The sequence below is a fragment of the Zosterops lateralis genome, assembly GCF_965231275.1.
Source record: "Zosterops lateralis genome assembly, chromosome: Z".
Taxonomy (NCBI): Eukaryota; Metazoa; Chordata; class Aves; order Passeriformes; family Zosteropidae; genus Zosterops; species Zosterops lateralis.
The window spans coordinates 115888-141518 of NC_139800.1; the positions used below are offsets into that span (position 1 = coordinate 115888).

The 25631-nt window shown below is 42.1% G+C and overlaps 1 protein-coding gene across 4 annotated transcripts; it reads left to right on the forward strand.

Moving 5' to 3' along the window:
• Positions 1 to 5332: 5332 nt before the first annotated feature.
• LOC310923067 (mucosa-associated lymphoid tissue lymphoma translocation protein 1-like) lies at positions 5333 to 24962 on the forward strand. Of its 4 annotated transcripts, none has more exons than XM_083884144.1 (17): positions 5333 to 5640; positions 6392 to 6558; positions 8984 to 9105; positions 9496 to 9646; positions 9769 to 9947; positions 10194 to 10290; positions 10964 to 10996; positions 12075 to 12101; positions 13205 to 13240; positions 14112 to 14315; positions 17449 to 17626; positions 17900 to 17974; positions 18359 to 18486; positions 20024 to 20173; positions 20882 to 21039; positions 21233 to 21358; positions 22103 to 24962. In XM_083884144.1, the coding sequence occupies exons 1-17, from the start codon at positions 5489 to 5491 to the stop codon at positions 22565 to 22567; spliced, it is 2448 nt and encodes an 815-aa protein (XP_083740270.1). In that variant the 5' UTR covers positions 5333 to 5488; the 3' UTR covers positions 22568 to 24962. The 4 variants fall into 4 exon arrangements, with proteins under 4 accessions (XP_083740270.1, XP_083740272.1, XP_083740273.1 ...); XM_083884145.1 differs by having other exon boundaries at positions 5334 to 5640; positions 13208 to 13240; XM_083884146.1 differs by lacking the exon at positions 10964 to 10996.
• Positions 24963 to 25631: the final 669 nt, after the last annotated feature.

A 25631-nucleotide genomic window follows, 5' to 3' on the forward strand; every position in this document is an offset into this window, starting at 1 on the left:
AAAACCCTTTGATGGCAGGAAATTATCAGTGTTTGTGAAAAAACAATTCATTTCAAATAATAAACAAAAGAATGGCTGGGAAAAGTATCAAAAAATCAAATATATTTGCCTTACAGAAACAATCATCCAATGTCTCTGTAAGGCAAATATATAATAAAACAAATTCAAGTCAGAAGAGATTTTTAATTTAAAATTCATACTCTGTCATAATTCCACACTGGTTGTGAAAAGCCTATTCACTATTCATAGTGAAGATACTCTGAAATTCCAACTCTAAATATAAAATTTGACTGTTCAAAATTATTGTCCTTGAAATGACATCTTTCCCAATTTGAACCTTATTTTTATACGTTTTAAATACGTCCAGTATTTGTACATTTCAATTAAGACCAAAACAGTTTTGAGTTACACTAACATGGAAGGAAAAAATTTAAATTATTTCATATTTTGTAGGTAGTTTTGGTGACAAAGCCACTTCTAGTGATTTTAGAAGGACCTATGGGATTATTCCTAATGTCAGAAAACAAATTACCTGACAAAAATATATAAACGTGATTAAACTTAAAAAGTGGTCATTAAATTTCCTCTCTTGCATCACATTTTTCCTACTTTATTAAATTATAACCAAAACGAAAATCTTCCTTTGTAAACGACTTTATATTCACAGAAATTATTTATACAGGAAGCTTATGCATTTTAGCAACCCAAAAGTGAATTTGTGCCTTTCTGTGAGGTTCTCTAGAGTCAGTGGAAAAAATCCTTTTATGACTTCTCTGAAGCATTTTTCTCTTACTTATGATCTATTCATGGAGTAATCTCTGTTTTGTGCACAGGCCCTCATCAGCCCACACCCTTTTCAGTAGGATTCCTTCCTATCTTTCAGCAGCACTCACTCGGCCCTGACCTTCCTGGAGCTCTCCGCCCACCCAGGAATCGCGTCCCATTGTCTGCCCCACGCATTCCCTTGGCACAATGAGCACCTGGTCAATGCCCACCCCGAAAACTCCCACTCAGAGCAGGGCCTGCCAGGGACCTGCCCCACGCCCACCCAGCCAAAGGAGTGGAAGGGAGAGGCTGCGTGAGCCACACGGGGGATATCTCAGCAGAACACCGGGGAGTGACACTGATAATGCCACAATGGTTCGCATTGGGAAATAGCCCTTCATCAGCCAACACTTTGGGCTCTTTATACGGAGCTGACAGGAGGTCAGGGATACCTGAAACATGAGAGAGAGCTCCAGAAACACCGTGTACCTCAGAGCACATGGACCTCAGAGCTGCAGGAACTGAACTGCTGCTGGCCACACCAACTCTGTCAGAACCCTTCGCCTTAAGTGATTGAGGATTAACTTTCACCAAAGTTGTACACACAAAACGGTCAGCCCTGCTCCTTTGTACACAGGTGCACCTGAGGGTGTGCATGTGAACCACATGCAGTCTGCTCACCTGTTCTTCAAACATTTCTCCAGCAGACAGACCCTGTTTAGAGAGTCAGCGCTTGCATGCTTTGCTTTTTTTTTAATCTAAGCTTTTTCGTGTGAGACAACTCTCCAACTGCCAGCTGAGCTTCCTACTATGGCCTCCACTCCAGAGGATGAACTTTAGGATCTGGAGTTATCCTTTTGCAACACAATTATATCCTAGCCTAGCCTAGCCTGCCCTGCTACTGTTCTTAGGTATAGCAAAAGCTCCTTCTCCACCTGCCTGAGCACACTATATACATGCATCCCTTTAAGAGATGTTTTACTGGCAGGTAGCTAAACCACGAAGAAAGCTGGTCAATATAATTAGACTTAATTTAACATGAATATGAAATACCTCCAAACTAAACCACCAATAACCACAGAACTCATCTTGATGATGAACAGAAAGGGTCATATATTACATAGATACAACTAGAAAGCTTGCTGGTATGAACAGCAGTATGTAAGAAATACTGATTAAAGGAACAGAAAGCAGCAAAAGTAGAACAGAAAAAATACAAAAAAGCAGAAAGAACTGCTATACGATTAACACAGACATTACACACCTATTTACATTTCTTAAATGAAGTATTATATGTTCTGTATGGAAATACATACTATATATTTATTATCTGAAACATAACTTTATCTTTCCAAAAAGGTTGCTGTGAATGTTTTGCTATGTTTAAATGCTTTCCCTTATGTTCTCTGTTTAAAATTTGCTTTAATAGAAATCAAAGATTTCAAAAGTTTCACCAACACTGACACTGTGAATCTTTTAAGCTCAGTGCATCCATAAGTACTAATGGAACCAAGTTCCACATGAAATTTCAGATCTGCCATTCCTGGTCTATACAAGCTTTCCAACTTGGAACACCATAAAAACATTTTCCAAATGTGTTGTGATCATGGTTACGTTCTTACAATGTTACCTCGTAAAAGTAACAATCTCCAAGAGAACAGAAACCAGAATTCACTGTAACTTCGTGATCTCTACTCACCACAGGGCTATAGTAAGGATTTATACAGCAGTGAGCCTACTACAGAGTGAAACATTTGATGGGGTAGTAATGAGAACCCACAGGTGCACAGATTTACAAGGATGCATCTTCTACTTGTTTCTTCACCTCACAGGAGTTCTGTCTCGAACACAAACAATAACTGTAGCCACATTATTCTTCTCCAAGACCTTCAAGATACCACAACCAAATGGAACCCCTCAAGCAGCATACTTGTCCAAGAGTGCACAGTGCCAGAAACCGAACTACAGAAACGCTGTATTGTCTAAACCAGTTATCACACCATCTATTAGATTAACAAGGTCTAGGTAAAAAAAATATCAGTGAAGTTGTGGCTGTTCAAAAAGGAGATGACTGGAAAATACGCCCTTGCCAAAAATTCTGTGATATATTGCGGTTCTTCAACTGCCAATATCCAAGGCTTTTTGACAACCTTTTGATTAGTGCAATACCCACTGTAAACAGCACCACCGTATAAAAACGCCTCAGCCGTAATTCATCAGCTAAATGGAATAATAAATGACTGGCTCTGCACATGTCAAACGAACACCTTAATATAGAGCAATTAAAATAAGCAATCACAGCACGACTCTTAACACTGATCTGTCTTAATCTATTTTTAACATCTGTCAAGCATCTGACCCCGTCAGACTGAGCAATTCATGAAGCCTGGGAATCATCTATTGCTACCAAGAGACCAGATCTTTTTCTCAAGAATGGAGAACTTTTTACCTAATGAGTATTAGACCATGCAATAAATTTTGAGAATGAATAAATGTGTTTTTCAGGATACCTGGTATCACTTCCACACTCGTTAGAGAAGGAAGTTTGCTTTCATAAAATTTTTGCAATTTTGTCTTACTGAGATTTGGTGGAATTGGTGGTACTATTACCAGAGTGTAGTTTCAGAAACAGTGAGCAGAATTCTAAATGCAACATGTTTAAAAAACCCCAAATCTATCCGGATAAACAAAAATGGGTCTTCTTTAGCAGAAGGAAATAACAAATCCCGCTTCCTGGTCAATAGCAATATAAATATAAACATATCCATGTAGTGCATTGATAATAAAGTAACTTGCTCTTCTTCCTTCATTTGTCTTTTATGATACACATTCTATTTGCGCACATGAGAATAAAGCAGACAAGTAATTTTCAAAGTGCAAACACCCCGACCCCTCACTTACCCTCGAGCTCTTTGTGGACGTTCTGGGATAGGCTGATCCTGGGCTGGGCCTCCTTGTTAGAGACAAATCGGGCTGAATTTGTGCGTACTGTTGGGAGCTGCAAGCCAGCCGATGGCTTCAGTGGTGTTTTGGAGTGTGACCTCAGGATACGGAGTCTGATCACTGAACAGTCTGACTTTTAAGAGAGACGATTTCATTACATGCAGCAGATGGCCCTTCCTGGGAAAACCTCTGCCAGACAGGGAGTTGGCAGTGAGGAGAGGGCACATCCTACTTTCACAGAAGTCCATAGGAATTTCCTAATGGCCTTGAGAGAGAGGAAGTGTTGGCCTTAGCTTTTCATAACAAAGCACTGCGTTGTTTTTTGAAGCACGTGCTCTCCTAGGCGCATTTGGAATTTCTTACCTGCTGGAAGTTAAGCACGCAAAAGTTCTGCTGAGCATGAGAAATTCCACAGTGCCTAACAAGCAGGCTGAGAAAATCAAAGGTGGACCGTGGATATTTCATAATCTCTACACAGAAATTCACCCAATGATTCTCACCCCTCAAAGGCAAATAAGTGAATCCTGAAGCAAGAAAGTATTTCCACTCTTAGAACCCAAGGAGACAAGTCTCACACAGGACGACAAACTGGAATGAATTGCACAGACTGCCCTGAGCTCAAGGGGTCTGGAAGAGGCTGAAAAGCAACTTTTGTGCCAAGTTTTTTCTTAAGCATTTTGTAGGACGCGCAGCGAAACTGGCTATGAGATACTACTGTGCTAAATACTTTTTGCTCCCAGTGTTATCTAGACTGGGGTGTTGAGCAATAAATATAGCACCTCCAACCACCCTCATTCAGGAATAGCAATAAGGATATCTATGTTTTATATAAGAGCCTAATAGTCAAAATAACCCCCAAATAAATGAGAGATAGCCACATTCAAATCAGAAACAGTTTGGGTTGGAAAGGACCTTAACACCATTCAACACCAACATGAGCAGGGACACCTCTCACCAGACCAAGTTGCTCCAAGCCCCGTCCAACCGGATCTTGAGCACTTCTAGGGACGGGGCATCTATCACCTCTCTGAGCAACCCAAATGTTTGATCACTGATTAAAAATATTAGCAAAATTACTTTTTTTAGGCACTTCCAGTCCACTTTGAGCAAGTTGCTGTATCAGAGAGGTGTGAATTCGCCTCAGATCATCTGTCCGTTTGCAATGACGACGATCACTCACGAGAACATCCCCTTGGGAGGCTCTTCCCGAGCAGCCCCTCCTCTCCCCGCTAAAAGGACGCAAGGTCCTGACCCTTACGCTGCACGCTTGGAGCCTGGCAGCAGGCTGGGGAAGGTTGTGTCCAGGAGAGTCCATGGCCGTGCTAGTTGCAATTGGATAAAGCTCTTTCTCTTCAAAGCGAGCCCCCTGCCCTCAGCGTCCTGGGGGCTTCCTCGGGTTTACGCCCCAGCCCCGGTTCCAAAGCCAAGTTCCGCCTTCTCAGCGCCAGCTGGGGATGCTGCAGGAGGTCTCGCCCTCGCCGTCGGGTATACAACACTCCCATTTCAACACGGCTACAACCACACCCGGTCTGTTCCCCCACGGTGTCCGCAGGGCCGGCCGAAGGGACGCCGCGGCGCGGCCCCTCAGGAGCAGTGCCCTCAAAGCCCGGTGCCCCCAGGAGCGGTGCCCCCAGGAGCGGTGCCCTCAGCGCGCCCCCTCGGAGCTCGGGACTCGCGCCCCCCTCAGGCGGACCCCGCCCGGCCGCCCCGTCCCGTCGGGCGCTGCCCCGCGCGGCGCTTCCTTCCGGAGGGCAGCACCGCCCCGGCGGCGGCGGCAGCGATGGAGCGCGGCGCGGCGGGCCCGCTGCCCCTCAGCCGCCTGGCCGGGCCGCTGCTCCGCAGGCTCAGCGAGCTGCTGGACCGCGCGGCGCCCGGCAAGGGCTGGCGGGAGCTGGCGCAGCGGGCGGGACGCCGCGGCACGGTGCGGCTCAGGTGAGCGGGCGGGGGCGGCGGCAGGTGTTTATCTCTCCCTCTAATCCCGTAAAACACTGAAAGTCCACCTGATAGGTATCACCGCATAATGAAGGTAGATTGCGCCCAGGCTTGCGGAGCACTGTGATTTGGTGAAAGAAACGTTGATGAATCTTTTTAGTGGGAATACGTAACCTTGTATTCCCTTTAGGTGTTTCTTTACTTGCGTTGATTGAATCCGCTGTGGTTGAAAGTGCGTGATGACCACGGCAAAGCTGGATCTCTAAGGTTCAGACGCAGTTAACTACACCGCACAGCCGGTGTGCCGGGCTGGGCCCCAGCAGTCACTTGCTTACAACCACTTTCAAATCGCTCTTCCTGTACTTTGAAGTTAAGAGCCTGACTCACTCTCTACGGCTTCTGAATTAGGCTCATGGAAATTAAAGGTGCTGTACCATTTTTTCTGCTGAGACTTTAAAAGTGAAAAATACAAAGTTTCTTAATACATTTGCTGAGAATTGCCAGGTATACACATCTCTTGTACATCCAGCTCACTAGTACCAGTTTCTGTCTGTGGAGGTGTCACTGAATAACCTCTGAACTCCTGAAACTTGAAGGAAATGCTGCCAATATGTCCAAATCAGCTAGGACTTACCTATCTCTATTTTTAAACTTCTTTTTATTTATGTACAAGTGATTGTTAACCCAGGTCCTTTCTGAGAAAAATGTATTAAGAAGGTCTGTGCCGTGTCTTTCTCACATTCTTCCATAGCCCTCTGGATTTGGAGCAGTGTTCCCTCCAGGTGCTTGAGGCAGAAGGCAGTCCCAGCTGGAGTCTCCTGAAGCTGCTGGGGGATCGAGGCTGCACTGTGGTGGAGCTGGCAGAGTCCTTGCAGGCCCTGGAGCACACAGAGGCTCTCCGCTGTCTCAGCTATTCAGGTCAGTTCTGGGCTGTGCTTTCACTCCAGCCCTGGATTTTAGACTGGAAACACTCAAGGTAACACTCTACAGTAACTAAAAACATCTTTAGTCCTTGAATTCTGGTAGCTGGGATCCAGGTGATTACCAAGGTAATTGGCTCATGATTCTGAGGTTAAAAGTAAGCCAAGCCTTCATGCAGTGCTCTTGCAGACTTGGACTTGGCGGTGTGGGTGTGCTGGGTGTTCTGTCTGCTGAGTGGGGTTTGGTGTCAGCCTGTGTCTCTGGGAGATGCTTATGGACCTGAGATGGACAGACAGGTGGTGCTGCCAGCACCTGGGTCTGCAGGTGTCAGTCACTTATCCCAAGTGAAGGGGAAGAAGGCTCCAGTTAAGGCAGTTCTCATACGTGCTGGATTTGGTCCAGCTTGCTACCTGGACAGGTAAACTGACTTAGGATAGAACTAGATTATTTTCTTCTAACATATGGACTTGATGATCCTTGTGGATCCCTTGCAGCCCAGCATATTCTGTGACTTAGTGTGGTTGTTCGCCAAGTCTAGGAAGTGGGGCAACAAAGGAGATACACAAGTAGGACCATGTAGATAAAGTGCTACTTGCTGTAGTACAAAACCAGAGCCCTCTCTTAGGTCCTTCTTCTTCAAGATAGGGTGAAATTCAACCTCCTGGGAAATGAAAAAAGCTTCTCTTTGAATGGGAAGTTGAAATGAGACTTGCAGGCTTCTTGCCATACTGATGACTGTCCTGTTCTTTGGAAAGTGTGTGAAAAGAAGCCATGGGCTGAGAACCATTGTTAGGACAATCTTGGGATTTTTCAGTTGTGTTGTAGCAATGCTTTTCACTGTTCCGTCAAATGAAAGTGTTTCCCAGTGTGTCAGCTAGGGCTATAACAATTAGATTAAGGTAAGATTATGAATACTGAATTTGCATGGTGTGTTTCAAAGTCTGGTAACCACAGATTTCACTTTGCTGTCTTCAAAGATAACACTTATGCTCTGCATTTTCCATGGAAAATGGAAGAAGTGGGTCTTTGTAATTAATCACAAAACTGACCTGGAAGGTTTTCCTTTTTGAACCATTAAATTCCATGGTATGTACAGAAAGTGACTGTAGTCAATTCCTTGGTGTAGTGCTGAGGAAACGAAATGAAACTGAAGAAATTATGGATCAGATTTCTTAGAACTTGTTTGGAATGCTTCCAACAAGTGCAACATGCTTATCTCCCAGTGAATTTTTCTGATCAAATCAGGAGAAATTAAAAAAAAAAAATGAAGTGGAAGTTTTGGAAAGAGCAAGTCTTATTTTTTCTGTCCTTTAAGTTGAAATAGTATAATTGCTTTTTGTAGTAGTTAATGATAGAGGATTGTGATGCTGAAAAACTACTTAACACAGTTTAACTGTGGAAAGCAGCAGAGGAAGTGTTAAATGAGGAACTGAGGTAGTGCTCTCCAGTGCTAGGTGTAGAAGGAAGTGATTTCGGAAGGCAGGGAATTTCAAAGTGCTGCAGCTTTTTTGGAGTAGCTGCCGGTGTGGTCCACTCTTTCAGAGTAATCCTGTATGTGGAGACAGCTGATGGAACCCACTGCCCTGCCAGGCAAGGCTACGTGATTTTCAAATGCCACATGCTCTCTGTTTCAGGCTGTTGTCTCCGTGGGTTCTGGTCTAGCTGTACCATCCAGAGCAAAGAATGCTTCCAACACTGATTTCTAAACTTTCAGTTCTGCAGTTGACTTCCCCTCCTTCTTCTGATGACCTTGGCTATACCAGTGGATCTGTTTTTGGGACCATCCTGTAACAAGATCTGGAATGGTTTTGGTTAAGAAAATAATGGCACCATATCAGAGTGGTGTCAGAGTTGCTCTCCTGGCAGTTAAGATTTGAAGTGGAAAATTTTACCTTGCAGAAAACCCAGCCCCTGTATTCTGCAGGAATTAGAGACATAAAGCTGAAACCAAGGATTCAGCTCATAAGAGTGCATAAGGAATAGCAGAAAAACACACTCTGTTCGACTTCAACTCTGACTGCTTTTACTCCCTCAGGCTGGGCCTTAATCTGAACAGCTCAAAGAAATTGTTGGGAGCGAGCAAATGCTTAAAACTGGGAAAACTTTGCAAAAAGGGATCTGTGATACCATGAGACATATTTCCTTTAAAATTAAAATATCTGAATGATCTACTTTAAATCTTTCATGAACTCCATCTAGCACTGATTGATTTGAGCACAGATTTTGTATAGTGGAAGACAATTTTGAATATCTTAAATAATATAACTAAGTGGAACTGTGCATATACAAAGTACAAAAAAATTATTTTCAAGTGTATTTAATGACAGAAATGTTCTTTGCTCCAAGGGCAATTTAAATGAAACTATAAATGATAGACTTGTATTTCTTCATAACTTTCCTATGTGTAAAATCTGTCTTAAAGGTATAAAGATTGTTGTACAGCCAGATTCTCAAGCGGTACTCTCTGGTCAGGTCGTCAAGTTGTGCTGCTGGGCAGCAGGACACCCATTTGTGCACTACCAGTGGTTCAAGCAGGAAAAAGAGGTAAGAGTTCATAGAGAATGCAGGGTTTTTAAATAGTGAAAATAACACATAATGATTTTAGATCATCCTTTTTTTAAGACTCTTATTCACAATGAGAAAAGATTCCTGTAAATAGTCATAAAACTGAAAGTTTCAGAAATGCTGGGTAATGATTCTGTGAACATGCTAAAATTCCTTATATTCACACCACTTCATTCCTGGGGGCTATGAATGTGAAATGGGGCAGAAAGGAAGCTGTAAGGTCACTTGTCTCAGCCTACCAGAAAGTTTCGAGTAAGTGAAGGAGTTGAGGATGGCGTTATGGACTTGGAAATAAATATTATAATATTTGATCCTAGTTTAGATTAAATCAATCGACATTGAAGTATTTTTGGTTCCCCTGTAATGCAGGTTCCCCACGGTAATTCTCCAGAGCTGGTTTTGAGTCCAGTGAGTGTACAAGATTCTGGCTTTTACATCTGCCGAGTGAACAGTGAATCTTCTTTCATATTCAGTCAGTGGGCACACCTTGAAGTTCGTGAGCTTCAGGATACGCCTCATGGTGAGTGGCAAAAATGCCTTCGGAAAGTGCCTTCCTGCTTCCTCAGGGCACTTGGGTCCCTGTTGTCGTGCTTAGGTTGTCTCACACTTCCTTTTCTTGTTACTTCCTTTCCATTTTTTAAGGGCGCTTAATGGGTTTGCCTGAAAACAAGCTGTGCATTTGTAACCAGCCTCAGCCACAAAACCTGACAGTGGGGGATGCTTTGGTACTAGAATGTGGAGCTGTTGGAAACCCAATTCCTCATTACCAGTGGTTTAGAAATGGATTTCCTTTGGCAAATGGGAGCAAAAATGTCTACACAGTAAGTTACTGCAATGGGCCTCACTTGGGACCTAACATTAACCACCTTGAGCTTACCACGGAAAGTTCCCTTGAAGAAAATAATCTTTACAGAACCTGGATACCTTCTGACAAAGTGCTCACTTGAAGTGCTGCTTTTAGTTTTTTTACTCTTTCTTGCCTGTGGGGCTTCAATGCAAGGCTTAAATACCTGATGCAGGTATTTTTTGGAGGTCTGTTGGGATGATTGTGATGATTGCTTGTGTAGGTAACTGATGTGGATGTGGGACATCAAGGAACGTACTGGTGTCATGTATTCAACGATCGGGAGGATGAAGACAGCAAGAAAGTAGAGGTCATTATAGGTAAGGAGTTTTCCTCTTTTATGCAGGTCATCTCCTTTGTCCATTTCTTCCACATCACTAAAATTTATTTTTGAAGCTTTCGGTATTAAGCCAAGCACATGCCTTCTTTATTTTCAGTTTATCCATTTGTTAAAACACCAGTGCTTGCATCCAGCAAATGGAATTTTAGAGCTTTGGGTTTTTATGGTAACCAGCACAAAAGTGCTATCCCTTTTTGGCCCTGCCAGCATTAATGTGGCTTGTTACCAAATTGTAAGCTGATTTATACTTTTTGACAACTAAAAGTTACTTTAACCCTTGCTGGGGACATGTGCTGTCACGTGGAGTGCTTCAACAATCTGGAGAGGTTGTTCTTTTCAAGTAGAATGAATGAACACGTTTCAGTGCATGTGTATTTGCAGTGAACTGAAGAGGAGCAAATCTGTTTGTATAGCTTCCATATCTACCTGGAAATACTATTGTGTAATTTCCTAACCTAAGAAACACCCTAGTTTAGTACTCTGGGTTTCAGGAATCAGTACTGTACAGTGTTATGGTCAATGCAGATTTACACTGCTGTAAAGTGAGCCAGATTGCAGAGCAGTTGACAGTGCCCTTTGTCTTCCACCTTGTGTGCTAACTCTCATAACTGAGAGCTTGTCTTCCAATTTTTTTTCCCTCCTTAAAACACAAGGAAGGAGAGCTATGGCAGTGGAGTGCACAGAAGGTAATGTAAACCTCTAGTTGTGAATCAATTTTAAAAATCGGTGATGGGATGGCAGGTTGTTGAGCATGTTGCTGAAAGGTATGTGTGGGTTAAGAGCTTGGATTTAAAACACTGATGGATGATGCAACAGTCCTTCTGCACGTGCTTCTCTTCTCTTTGCAAGGACGCCACGATCCAGATAACACAGGAGAAAAACCAGGCTACTTTCTTCTTTTGTGGCATTCAAATGAATATAAAAATCTGGAGATTTCTTTGGTGGGGCTCAGGAGGCAACATCCTAGCAAGAAAATCTGGAGATGTTCAGGAACCTTGATGATCTTAGAGAGCTGGCTAGAGCTAGTTCCAATGTCAGCTCCATGTCTGCAGAAGTGTGTTTAGCAATTTCCTTAGGATGATTTCTGTTCTCTTTGGCATTTTTGCAACAGGGAGGAAGAAGTGTGTTGTCACCTCTAATGTTGGTACCACCCCTTGACTACTGAGCATCTCAGAGTCTGCAATATTCACAGCACAGGGGATTGTGTATAATGGTGCAAGGCTGCTCCAAGAGAGCACTGGTGCTTCAGAGATGTTAGTTTTCCCTGCTTCCCAGTGTTCTCAGAATAAAGAGGGGAAACCCCTGGTAGCTTAGAATGTTTGAAAATTGTGTCTGAAATCTTTCTGAATACACATGGCTTCCCAAAATCAGATTTTTCTCAGGATGTTGCTTTTTCAGCAGCCCTTCAAACATCTGTTGGCCAGTGGGATGATTCTGATATCTTGATCCTTATTCCTTCAATCTACTTGCATGCCTGTGGGATTGACATGTTGTAACTCTCCCCCTCTTTGTTTTTACATCTACTGTACTGCAATTCTGTCTAGCACAGCTTAATATATCACTATAGGATTTGCTCTTCTCTCTGTGAAATAAACACAAAAGGTTTGATTTGCAGAAATGCAAAGCCAAAGGTATTTTAGAAAGGTAGTTTGTTTTCTGTGATCAGCTTTGCTTAATAATGGTATGACACTTATATTTTTACTAATAAAATGGGGTTTCTGCTTCCCGTTTAAACTATTATTTTATTGATGTTTTCCTTCACAGAAGATTTAAGTGATCTTCAGGAATCAGGTAAGTGATAAGTTTTGAAAACTTTAATTTTGCATCTTCACTTTATGGACTTTAGCTTTCAGTTACAAGTCACTGAAGGCTCGCTGGGTTACAGTATAAACTTTACAGTGTTTGGGTGCATCTGTAACTGAGAATTCAACAGGAGCTGGTATCACCTTAAGAGCAGCACAGCTTTCTAGTTCCAAGAGATTTAAATTGAAGCATATAGAGAACCATAGAGGTGCTGTTTGTAAAATCACCCAAGGCTGCACATGTACGTACACAGATACAAAGGAAATTATCCTTCTTGTCTGTGGTTTCTTGGGACTCTCAGTTTTAGCACATTGCTGCTTTCTCAGGTAATTAAGGTGAAAAAGATGTGAAGTGTCTGGCTATCACTCATGGTACGTTGAATGGCATATTTCTTACAGTCATGTTGCAGTCAGCCAATGTGATTTGAAGCCTGTTAGGTGTTTATTATAGAAGTGTAGATCCAAAATGTTGCTCTAGAGGGGATTATCCCTGATACAGTTTTTCCAAAACCTCAACTCCCAAAGATAGTTTCCTGGGTAAGATATCAAATACATTTATGTTTGCCCAGCATTAGTTTCAATCACTGAAGGGCTTCTCTGTCATCCTGTGTCACGTTATCCAGGTGTACCACTATGGCACCCTGTTTACTGTTTCTCTTGGCACAGCCTTGGCTCTGCCACCCTCTGTGACAAAGGTACAAAATAAAAGAATTTTGACATTCAGAATGGGAATCCCTGCTAAGCATCCCCCACCTTGCATGTCTGCATTTTGTTTGGAGAGGATGAACTGTTCAGATGTCACTGAAAATGCCAATGTAACAGTTTGTGACATTCAGCATCTATTCTTTCTTAATCTGTAGAACTAGCTACTCGCATCCTGTCAGGTTGTTTGCTGGAAAAGGGTGAAGGAAATTAGCTAAACAAAAACAACAATATCAACAAAACACCCCAAACCCCACCAAAACAAAAGGAGGGCTTTATCTTGCATTGAACGAGCAAAGTGTTAGACAAAGCAGTGCCACTAGACTGTGGCTCTGGGGAAGATGCAGTTCATTTTCTGTGGTCACTGATGTGCTGTTCTTCTGTTTCAAGCAGACCCGCAAGAAGAATCAAGTCACAGGCCTCTGGGTAAGTAGTTTTGTACTGAAATGACTGCATGTATTTGACATCTAAGGAAGCAGGTTTTGCTGCTTCTGAGTACTGTTACTACTGACACTGACAGTGCAAGAGCTATGGAGCAGGGAGATGCAGGGAGGGAGATCTGTGGGTGTTTGTGTAGTCGTTTTAGAATGCTTGCTTGCCCTTTCAGGAGTAAACTCTGCTGAGGGCACCAGTATTTTTAGTGACCCTGTGAAGCATCTGCAGCTTCTCATCTGTTTCAGTTTAGTGCTTCAGATTCCTGTGGCCAGGCCTTAGCCAGTGTGTTACTACATTCCTTCGAACACTTGGAGGCAATGTATTGGGATGATGTGATAGAAAGGATTGGTATCCTGTCTACTGAGGAAATGCTGTCCTTGCAAGCTCAGCTCTCCCTGTTCCGTCATGTGGATGCTTTGATGCTGAGCTGAAGCTTCATAAAGAGATGGATAGGACATGTGATATGAAGAATACTTGCTAGGTTTTTAAATCACATTCTTAAATTTGCACTGTAGACTTGAGTGGTCAGGCAGGTTGTCCTATTGATACTAAACCAGGTGTAAAGACTGCTGGCTTCTGTCAGAATTTTATGGCTCTTTCAGGTTCGTGTGCGGAGGCGGATAAGTGCTCCCCTCTTATGTGGGTAGGGGTTTTTTTTCAGGCTGAAAAGAGGGTTGAGTTGTATTGTTGATGTGGGATGACTTGTAAAATCACATAAAATATTGTGCCTGAAGTAAGATTGGATAGTCTTTTCACTTTGGAAAACCTTAAATTTAAAGGTGTTGAATCCATGGAATATAAAAATTATACATATAATTATATATAAATGTGACATGTTTCTTTTCTCTGTGTGTCTTGGCAGCCACAGACAAGGTGGCTCTGTTAATAGGAAACATGAGCTACTGGAATCATCCCCAGCTCAAGGCTCCAATGGTAGATGTCTATGAATTGACCAGTTTGCTAAGGCAGCTGGATTTCAAAGTTGTTTCTTTGCTGGATCTTACTGAGTCTGAGATGCGAAATGCAGTGGATGAATTTTTACTTCTCCTGGATAAAGGAGTTTACGGTAAGGACACATAAAAATCCCTTCTGAAGTAGGTCAATATTGTATGTATCAAGTAGCAAACGTCTGGCATTTGCCCCTGCTAAACAAACTTCAGGGTAAATATGAGGTAGGTAAAACAGGAAGAATAAGTTAAAGGCACCCACCATATCCTCTGACTTTGGTTAAAATGTTATTGTTCCTTTACTTTTAGAACAGATCAAATGTTTGAACTTTATTCTTTAACCACACCTAGAACTGCAATGCAGGCTTTTATTTTGTTTGATAGTATTGATACTACTTTGCTTGCCTAGATTTGATTTTGGAGGACAAAGCAAAAGACAGAAGTGGGGGAGAGCATGAGGGAATTGATGCATGGAGCAAAAGCCTTGCATGGAAAAGGCCAAGAGTGATCTGGTTTGGAGCATAAGAAAAGTTCTTACATTTTCCGCTGACTGCCACTATTTTGTAATTTTTCTAAGATTGTATAAAAAACTCCAGAAATTATCTAGGACAGAGAGTAAAAAGTTTTCCAAGAAGTTTTCCCAGGTCTCTATTTAATAGATTGTAGAATTCCTGTTGTAAAAGTCCATTTGAGAAAACATTATTTGATCCCTTTTTGGAACACAAGGTCAGCTTATTTCTTAGCATGACTTTTTTTTAAGAGTGTGTTACCTGATGCTCTGTCTGTCCAGAACTGCCTGCTCTGACATTTGGGCATTTATATCTGAGCCAAAATTTGCTTGAGACGAAGCCTTGGTCTGGCAGGAACAACATGAGGCTTTTGAAAGCAGTTTGCTTTTATTAGTCCCTGGGAAATAGATGGGCTTATCTGTTTGGGTAAGCTTCGAGATTTTTGCACCTTCTCAATTTTTCTCTATAATAGTGGACATGAATGTAAAATACTGAAAAATAAATTACTGAAAGGCTTTAATTAATTTCTTGGGAGCACCATATGAAAGCTCTTACATGGCATTTTTTTGCAGTTGTACTTATCCAGCCAGTTGATACAAAAGGTAAGCAGAACAGTTTTTCAGTGGTGTTTGGCAATAACTACTTCACTTTAAATGATCGCTTTGTTCTTTCTGCATAGCGGCTATTAATGGCTTAAAGCCTATAAAGGATGCTGTCAGTGCACAAATAAGTAATGATTTATTGCCTTTTCTAGTAGGCATAGCTTCAAATAGAAGAGACATAGTGACTACTGCTGTTTAGTCCCATATAAACCTGATGCCTACTAAGTTGTGTAATTCTGGCTTACTGCCAGGAAAGTGGCATTTCAGATGCTGGTCCTTAAGGGCAGGAGTAGTAAACAAAGTGATGGTGATGGTCTCCTCTGCTGTCTTAGTCTGTGCTGTTCTAAATGTAGGTTGCAATTAACATTGTATTCCACACAGGGTAAAAGCACAGACCCATGTGTTTTGTAAGGCTAAAAATATTTAGGCTGCTTTTTTTTTTTAATGAGAGGGACTGAGGGAGGGAGGGAGGCAGATATCACTGAAATGCTGACGTCTCTGAGGAACATGAGCCTACTTAAAATTGTTGTGTGCGAGTCTCCGTTGAGGCCCTCCAAACATGTTTACTCCACTTACCCCAGGTATGTGCAGATTTATTTCTGATCTTGAGCTCACCGTATTAACTGTTGCAGGTACTTGCCACATAGCACAGTCACCTGCCAAGGATAGAAAAGGACTGTAGTCAGTCAGTCCAATTACTTACAGAATATATGCTCAGATACATTGAATCTCAAATATAACCCTGATTTAGGTCCAGATCCAAACTCTGGAAGTCAAATTAAGACTTTCCTTTAAACTTGGGCCCTGAAACAAGGTCATGCAGCTGCACTTGATACCATTTTTAGCTCTCTTGAAGCTCAGCAGGCTCAAGTAGCCCTCATATTTTCATTTCTTGTAGCTGTGAGTAGTGAAAAGGTGAAAACATCTAGCACGCCCACCTCCACGAGCTAAATTAACAATAGATCATCTTAGTATGTTAGGGTGAGGCTTGCTTTGGGTTTCCTGTGAATGTGCCAGTGTTGTAGTGACTTAAATTTCTCAGGAAATTTTAGTAAGAATAACAACTTATATATAAGAATATCGTATCTCCAGCCAGCATAAATTGTCAGATTTCTGTTGACTTTTATTCAGCTGAGCACTATACTCTAATTGCAGATTTGACCTATAGACTACTTTGACTAAATATTGAATAAAAATTCTTTTTAAAAGATGGAATTTGCATCATTAAGAAAAACCAGCACTGGGAAGAGGCATTAGGAAAATCCAATTAAATCATACAAGCCTCTGGTAACTGTATTTCATGGCAGGAGAGATTATTGATTCTAAGATCATCTAATCTTCATGCAAATTTATATAACTTTAATATTGGACATTTTTATTCATATAAGGAAAATCTAAGTCCTAGCTTGCAGTTCTCTTTCACAGGGTTGAGAAAAAACTTTCTTAAATTCCCTGATCAGGTTAGGTTTTTTCCTACAAAAATATTGCATGTTTTATTGAAGATTCTAAATCTTTAAAATGTTGTAGACTGTGGTGCAGTGACACATGAGGGACATGATGGCAGGATAATAACTTCTGGCTAGGTAAGCATGCAAAGAGTTTGTTTGTTTAGTAGACCCAGAAGAGTCATGAGTCTGTAACTAGGATATATAGCTGCAATCAACTGAACATGAGCTGTTGGTAGTTTGGTAATCGGGATGTGCTCTGGAGTCCTACCAAACTCTTCAGCATTTTTTTTTTTTCTGTCTATAAACTGCAGACCTACTGCTGCTCAGAGTTTTGTAATTGCACATGTGGAGAAGATGTTTTACAGTTGGCACATTCCTTTGTTCCTATCTGTGAGTTACACATCGCACATAACAGACTGTCTCTGTTAGAGGACATAGCTACTTAGAGCATTTTAAGAGTATTTAACGTGGTGTATTTATGCAAATACGTAACTGATTCTATTGCATGTGTGATTTTTGTGCTTCTTTTAATTTATTGTGTTAGTGCATTGTGGAGTTGACGCTTATGTGGTTTGGAGTGGCTTCAGTGAACTCCCTGGTCCACAGTCAGCGCTGTGCACGACGGTTTTGACGCACTAAAATGGACAGAAGTGTCTGATGCACTGCTCACTGTCACACCTATTTTGAACTCAGGTTTGTTATACTATGCTGGCCATGGCTACGAAAACTATGGGAACAGTTTCATGGTTCCTATTGATGCCCCGAATCCCTACCGCTCAGCAAACTGCCTGTGCGTGCAGAACATCCTGCGGCTGATGCAGGAGAAGCAGACGGGACTCAACGTGTTCCTGCTGGATATGTGTCGCAAAAGGTATCTCCTGCATTCCTGGGTGGTGGGAGCTGACCTCAGCTCTTGGGGATCTTAACAGAAAGCTGAGCTTCCTGCTGATGAGAAGTCTTTAGACTGAGAATTCACTGTACTGCAAAGTTCATGGTGCTGACTTTTGTATTTGAGCAGTCAGGATTCATTCCAGACTTGCAGAAGTGTAACAAATTACCGGTTTTCTTCTTTGTATTTTGAATTTGTTGCCATTATTAGTTCTCAAGTTACCATTTTACTTTCTTGTGTTTCTATTTATTACAGAAATGAATATGATGACACAATTCTTATCTTGGATGCTCTGAAGGTTACGGCCAACATTGTTTTTGGATATGCAACGTAAGGAAGTTTTTCTTCTCCTGTGCCATAGAAATGACTGAGATTCTATAGCTGATCTTTTTCAGAACTGTGCTGTGGGCCCGTACCCTTGGTCACTTTTGAAGTACAAAAACTGATGAATAGAAGTAGTCAGGAGCTTTACTGAGGTCACCTATAATAAATTTAAGTTCCTTATATGAGCAGTTTGATGAACAGGTCTAGTCTGTGATGTCATTTTAAGAGAAACTTCCATCAGCTGCTTGCAAGGGAACATGATGTGCAGGCCTTGGACACAACCTGGTTTTCAAATTGTAGGGTTTCTTTCTCCATTCCCAATATAAATTTACTCTTAATCCTGCAGGTTTTTCAGTGTTTTTTCCTTGTCCAATGCTGATGATCTCACAGGTGCCAAGGAGCAGAAGCTTTTGAAATTCAGCAGCTGGGGTTGGCCAATGGAATCTTCATGAAGTTCCTGAAGGACCGTTTGTTAGAAGACAAGAAAGTCACTGTTCTGCTTGATGAGGTTGCAGAAGGTGAACTCCAGCTTACTGCACTAACAGTCTCCTCAGTCTGCATTACTGAAAACAATTTTGCTTCCGTGTCCTTCTTCTCATGGTGAATGTGTTACACTACTTAAATCTCTTTCTTGTTGTGTTTTGTTCAAATAGCAGATGCTACTGGGCACCATATTAACAACATTCCTGATGCTGAGCTTCTTTAATAGTGTTCAATTTTATACTTTCCTCTTCAATGAACCTTATTTGCTCTGAGTATCTTCCTCAAAGCATGGAGCTTTGAATTGTCCGTCCACAAAACTGCTCCTCTGTTCTGTGGTGCCAGCTGCTTGTGGTAGTCCAGTGGTTTGCATGTTCATTTAAACAATTAACATAATCCTCCTTGCCTCCTTGCCTAGAGTGCTATAGCAATGATGATGATTTGTTCTCCAAGTGCAGTAAAAAGGGCAGTGCCCTGTGTTAATTTGCCTGGTTCGATGATTGTATTTTTGAGTCGATAGGAGAAGCACTAAAGTGAAAAGTGTGGAGGGAAAGCGTACTGCTTCTGTGCAAACACCTGCCCCAAGCACAGAACAGTGTCAGACTGGTGTGAGCTGTGCACTGGGTTCAGCACCCCAGGTGCAGGTCACAGAGCTTTGTGTACTGTTCAGGAGTGCAGGGAAAGATTGACTTGTCAGGAAGCGTGACAAGCACTGCTGTGAGTATTCCAGGGTGTTGGGTGTCGGGGAGTACAGAGGTGCTGTGCAGACAGTGCCAGAGGAGGAATGTTCCCATTAATGTTCCTGGAAACAGCCCCCATGGAAAAGGCTGCAGCCTGCTGGCACCGTGGTTCTTGCTGTGGCTTTGCCACAAGAGTGCAGTGCTGACTCATGGTCAGCTTGGTGGCCACCAGGTCCCCGAGGTCCTTCCCTGCAGAGCTGCGTCCCAGTGAGTCAGGCCTTTCTGGACCAGGATTATTCCTGCCTGGGACGAGAACTTGGTCTGTTACTGGACTTCATGACATTCCTCTCTGCCCAATTCCACAGCCTGGCTAGGACTCTCTGAAGAGCAGTACAGTCTTGTGGGCTCTCAGCCACTCCTTTCAGTTTTTAATCATCAGCAAACTTGCCAAGTTTTGTACTCTGTCCTGACATGTGGGTCATTAGTGATGCTGTTAAGTAATCAATATTGGGCCCTTGTATCTAAACCTAAAATACTCCCCTTGCCCCTAGTTCTTTAGAATAATCTCCTCCAATGGAATTACTCACATTCTTGAAATTATTTACTCTAATTAGGACATTACCCAGTCAGAGCTGTGATGCTGCTTGGACTGGCTCTGAGGAACAGGGACAATGTTGACCAGGCCACGTGCAACCCCTTGGGGCTCTGGAGAGCCACTCCGGCCTTCAGTGAAGGAAGAGCTGAGCAAGAAATGTTGCAGTTATTAAGCTGCAGCTCTTGATGGATGTGCTGGCTCTGGCATAACCACAGCAAGCACACATTGCAGTTAGGTAAAATTCAGTTGGAATTGCAGCAGCATTGATTTTGAAAGAACCTCTCTGCATCTTGTTCTTAGATATGGGCAAGTGTCCCCTTACCAAAGGCAAGCAAGCCCTGGAGATCCGCAGCAGCTTGTCAGAGAGAAGGGCATTAACTGATCCTGTTCAACGAAGCACATCTTCTGCAGAGTCCCTGGCACGGAACCTGCAGTGGGCCAAAGCTCATGGTACAGTACAGTCTGCTTTTAGATGGTCCTACTGCCATGATGGGAGAAGGGAGAGCATGTACTATTGAACGGAAGTGGAAGAAATTCAAGTTTAAAGCTAGATTTTCATTACTGTGTTGAGTCAGAAGTTTTTGTGTTGGGATTTACCCCTACATGAGATAGTAATGAACAAGGTGATGTGTAGAATTCATGTATATTCAGCATATTTAAGACCACTCAGAAACTGGAGGGGAGACTTACTGGTTGTCTGCCTTCAGGGACAGTCTCCCACTGCTGCCTGTCTAGCAGTGACATTTGTGAGATGTCATTGATCTCATTCTAAAGTCATCCCCTAAAATAGCCAAGTGAACTGTATAGTAAATGTGCATGATGAAAAGTTTTCAATGCAGACAACTAAGAAAAATAAAATAAGACTGAGATGAGTTCCAGGCTTCCTAGTCTTTTAAGAAGGGCAGTGGTGTTTAAGACTTTTTTTACCTTTTTCACCTAAACTTGTTGGAGTACACCTTCAGATTTCTTTGACAGTTGGGGCAGAGGGTCAGGGATGGCATTTCTAAGACCACTTGTCATATAGGAAGACTCTTTCAGAAATGCAGATGTCTATTTGTGATACCAAACATTTCATTCTTGTTTGTTAAATGATTGAGAAAGAAAAATATATATGCTGAGTTTATATTTAGACTGTCACAATGTGTTATTTATTGACAGAGCTTCCAGAAAGTATGTCCCTTGAATTCCAGTGTGGTGTTCAGATTCAACTGGGGTTTGCAGCTGAGTTCTCCAATGTCATGATAATCTATACACGGATAGTTAAGAAGCCCCCTGAAATCACAGCTTGCAGAGCCCACATCACAGACTTCCCACTCGTAAGTGCTTCCTGCCGCTGTCTCGTGATCTTGCTCCACTGAAGTTGAAAATTTTCTGCTCCACCCATATCAGGCTGCATCTTGTATAGTAAAATGGGTCTAAAGTGCTGCAACTTCCCAAACTGAAAGAAATACTATTTTATGATCTACAAATTCCATCATCAAATAAGTTCTCTTTTTTTCCTTGCAACAGGACTTGGATGTAGATCCTAAAGAGGCCAATAAAGGAACTCCTGAAGAAACTGGAAGCTATTTAGTATCAAAGGACCTTCCCAAACACTGCCTCTACACCAGGCTGAGTTCTCTGCAAAAACTAAGGGTTAGTATATACTATTGATTACAAGTTTGCCCAGATCATTGATGCTATTTATGCTGCTTTGCAGTTCTGTTGAGGCAACTGTGTATTGTTATCGTAGTAAGTTCTTTGGAGGGAAAGAATGGATAATAACACAATTCAGTGACTTTAATTTTAGCTGAAAAGTAAAAGACGGAGAATTGATGCATATGCAGTCCTGAAACCAGCGTGCAAGGCCCTTTGTATTTTCCAGGCCCATGCTGACCTTGGCCAAGATGGTTATTTTTGTGCAGATCACCTATTGCATGCTCTGAGGGTGTTCCCATGCTTTTTAGGAAGAACATGACGTGAAGCAGAGCTGCCTCTTACAAAGTCATGAGAAGGAGATGAAAGTGTTGTGTAGCATCAGCCTGTGCTCCTGGGCACACAGTTTTTGAAAGGTTCTCACTTCAGCAAACTGGGGCACTGTTAAGTGTCTCTGTATCTTTGTGTCATGAACATCTGTGCCAGGCACAGCCTGGCATCTCTTCTACAGTGCTTTTGGCAGTTGAGGTAACACGAGTGCTTCTGGAAATACAGACTCTTCAGTGAACAAGTAGTGACGCAAAGAGGACCTCAGGAAACAAGGCCTGCCCATAGAGTGTCTCTAGCTCCTAAAAAGGTCACTCTGCTCCTCCAGGAGACCAGAGCCTCTCTAAGGGTTTCCTGTAGTGTTTATTTGGAGGGGAAGTATAACTTTTTTCTCTCCCTCTCTTTCCATTTTTACAGGAACATTTAATCTTCACTGTTTGCTTGCACTATGAGTATTCAGGAATAGAAGATACAATGGATGAAAGAAAGGAAATTAATGTTGGGAAGCCTCTTATTGCTAAATTAGGCCTTCACCATGGATTCAAAACCAAGAACTGTCCCCAGACCTGTTGCATGCCTGGTTATCCTTTTCATAATCCAGAAGAATCGAGTCCAGAGGCAGCTGAATACTACATCCCTAGTCGCTGCCAACACAGTTCCTGTCCAGGTGTTTACCATCCAAACTGTGCTTGCTCAACCAGCATCACACAACCAGAGGCATGTTCCTGCAATGGAACTTCCAGGATATTGGCTTCAAGACATGAAGTACAGCATTATTCACCCACTGTGGAAAAGAGTAATGTACCAGTAGAGACCACTGATGATACTCTTGAACTGGAATTCTTCCTCTCTGACAGCCTTAGCTTCTCTGAACAGCAATAGCTGGGATGTGTTTGGAATAGGCCAGTGTGGCATCCTCGAACAGAGGGGCCTCCATAGAGCCCCTCCATCTTCTGGAGCTTGGAGACTTCTGGACAAGGCCCTGGAGAGTCTAGAGCAGGTGCTAAGAATGAGGTTCTGATGAAAATTTTTCATATCCTAAGAGACAAAACTGGACCGATAGATTAAGGAATGAAGAATACATGATTTTTTTTTTCACCTATTTGTTGTTTGATACAGAGAAAAATCCAAACTGCTCAGAGTTTCCTATTCTGTTCTTTGGCCATTGTGCGTTAGGATCGGTTACTGATGTTCCACTGCCTTGGATGTAGCCAAAAAACAGCCCTGACTGCATTCTCCTCTCTGATTGTCAGATGTCCATTGTCTGGCAGCATCTGAGATGGATAAGATCTGTGCAAGAAACCCAAAACCTGAAGAGCCAGCAAACTGACATCACTTTTGTTTTTAAGAGAACTACAGATTATCAGAGGGAGCAAAGCCATGGAATCATACTATGGTGGATTGTTTTTATAATATTTTTTTTTTTTTTTTTTTTTTTTTTTTTTTTTTTTACATAACACTCTTAAGATTCTTCTTGATCTGATATCTGGTTTTTCATGTTCTGGAAGAACACTAACTGCAAAGATAAGGGAAGGTATGAGCTCATAGCAAGCAAGGTATTATATGGTCAGTCTCACAGACATGCTGAGGGCTAAAACAAGGATCACAAGAAAAGTCATCTTTTATTAGGTCTTTGAAAATTTTGATGCTTTGAAAATGTGAAAGTGTTGGGGTGTGAGGAAACTAAAATCAAAGGGAGTTTTCAGACAAGGGTAGTAGCCTCTCCTGCACCGGTAATATTGAGAAGAAGAGTTGCTTTAATTAAGGACCCCATCATAAAAGCAAAATAAGTGGATGTTATTGAGGCAGACAAGCCAGTTTCAATCTCCAGTGGAGAGTGCTGCCATCTGGTGTCCTGGCAATGTGCTGGATGGGCACTGAGGGATGTCCTGCTGTGGCCATAAAACTTTTGAGATGGGAATGTAATGCATCTTTAACTAGATCTGGTGATCGTCAGGTTGCTCTGTGCTGAAAGGTGGAGATAGGTACATGGATATAGCTATTTCCAGGATGACAACCATGCTTGAAGTAATCTGTACATGAGTCTGAATTTCTGTTTTCGTTCTGCAGGGTGTTAAATGATGCCATACCTATTAATGAATGAGATGTACCTGCATTAACTATTTTGGGCAGTTGACTTCTAAATCAGATTATGGCTTGAGACGTGGTCTAGGAGTGTTATACTTAGCTAATACTTTGTAAGTTTCCTAATTTGTATAAAAGCTTATTATTTTTTCTTACTGTGTAATAAACCGTTGTCCACAAAATTATATATCTGTGCATAGGTAGTTGCTACATTCTTCTATTCCTTCCAGCCTTGAAAAGCCCAAAACTTTACTGAAACAAAACACATAATGGAAGAATTTTGTTAACAGAAAAGAAGGGGGAATCTGGATCATGAGCTTCAGCTCAAGATATATAGATCTGGGCCTGGGCTGATACTCTTGCTCCTCGAAGCTCAACCCTTGCCTCTTGAGAGGTGCAAAGGCATTTGATCTTTAATAGGTACCCTTGAACATATTTGTATATGCATGTATATGCTTCTGTGTGTGTAAATTGATTTAAATTCCCTACGGAAGTATAGTATGGGTATTGCCATCTTAGATCTAGAATGAAATTCCTGCTGTGCTTATAGGAATCGAATCATTTCACAAATGTTAAATTAGTCAGCAGTTAGGCAATGCTAAATCCTTCAGGCCTAAAAATGCCTGCCCAAGCCTGAACCCTTTGACTCAGCAGCCTTTGGTATCCATGGTGCCTGTGTAAATCATTCTACATTGATTCTAGACAGATTTTCTGCTGTGTGCATCATCCATATTGCAGTTACCAGAGTGAACCCCGTCATTCAACCTCATCACCCTTTTGCACATTTACATTGAACCTGCTTTTGCTAATACCTTTAACAGAGGTTCTCTAAATTACCTAAACCACTCAGATTTGTCCAAATCATCTGAGAAAAGTATGCCCGTGGCAGTAGAGTGTGTGGAGGAAAACTTTATCTGTTGGAGCCCTCTTTAAAAAGAGAGTGGTGCTGGAAAGGCATTGTCTCACTGCAGCACTGTCTTTAGGAACTGGTCTAACTGTTTTAATCATTAGTGTTCAGAATGAAATACTCTGGTTCTTCAGTGCAAGATGCAAGCAGCACCCATTTCCTTTGGCCCAGGTCCAGGAAAGCACTGTGAAAGTTCAACAGGCATAAATTAACATTTCAATGTCAATGAAATTGGTGGGATTAAAAGACATGCCTAAACCTAGGCAGCTGTTACAGCTCTCTTTGGCTTGTGGTACCCTTTCTAAATCTAAGCCTCAGGGTTTGTTTTTTTCCTACAGTGCAATTATTTGGAGATAATTGGTTTTTGCTGAAGTATCTGGTAGGCTAAATTACTTTGCCCTCTGCTTTAGCATTGCTGTATGGTTTTGTATAACTTAAGTGTTTGTTACCTGGGTTTGGACATTGAATAGGTTTAGAAAAAAGATTTAAGGTAATCCAAATAAACTCAGGCTTCTCTGGCAAAAGAATGGTTCGTGTGCTTCAGAAAGGCCTAGACAATTCTTCCATTGTGCCTCACCACAGTGCAGTAAGGTGGGAATGCATCTACCTTCTCTCCCTCCACAGAGTTCTGCAGGCTGACTACTCTTGTTGTTCTGAGAGTCCCGAACTGCCTCTGGCTCCAGAAGACCATCTGCACCGTGGCACTCTTCAATAGATGTCAGGGCTGGTGTTGCTGTCTCTGTAGTTACTGCTTTGGTTCATGCATCAACTACTTTTCCTCATTCTGTCAGCTAATTAGTAACTTTAGCAGCTCTCGCATGCACTGAGCTCCTGGGCTGTGCTCACCTTGACATAAATTCCTCACTGCTGTAATGCGGATATGTTTCAGTATTCCTCCTTGCATAGAATTTTAATTCAGGCACAGTAAGATCTCACTTTTTAAAGTGCAGCGTT

Coding starts and splice junctions, on each gene's coding strand:
- LOC310923067 (XM_083884144.1), top strand. CDS start 5,489: ATGGAGCGCGGCGCGGCGGGCCCGCTGCCCCTCAGCCGCCTGGCCGGG. Junction 12,102..13,204: donor AAGTGATCTTCAGGAATCAG/GTAAGTGATAAG, acceptor TTCTGTTTCAAG/CAGACCCGCAAGAAGAATCA. Junction 21,359..22,102: donor GTTCTCTGCAAAAACTAAGG/GTTAGTATATAC, acceptor CCATTTTTACAG/GAACATTTAATCTTCACTGT.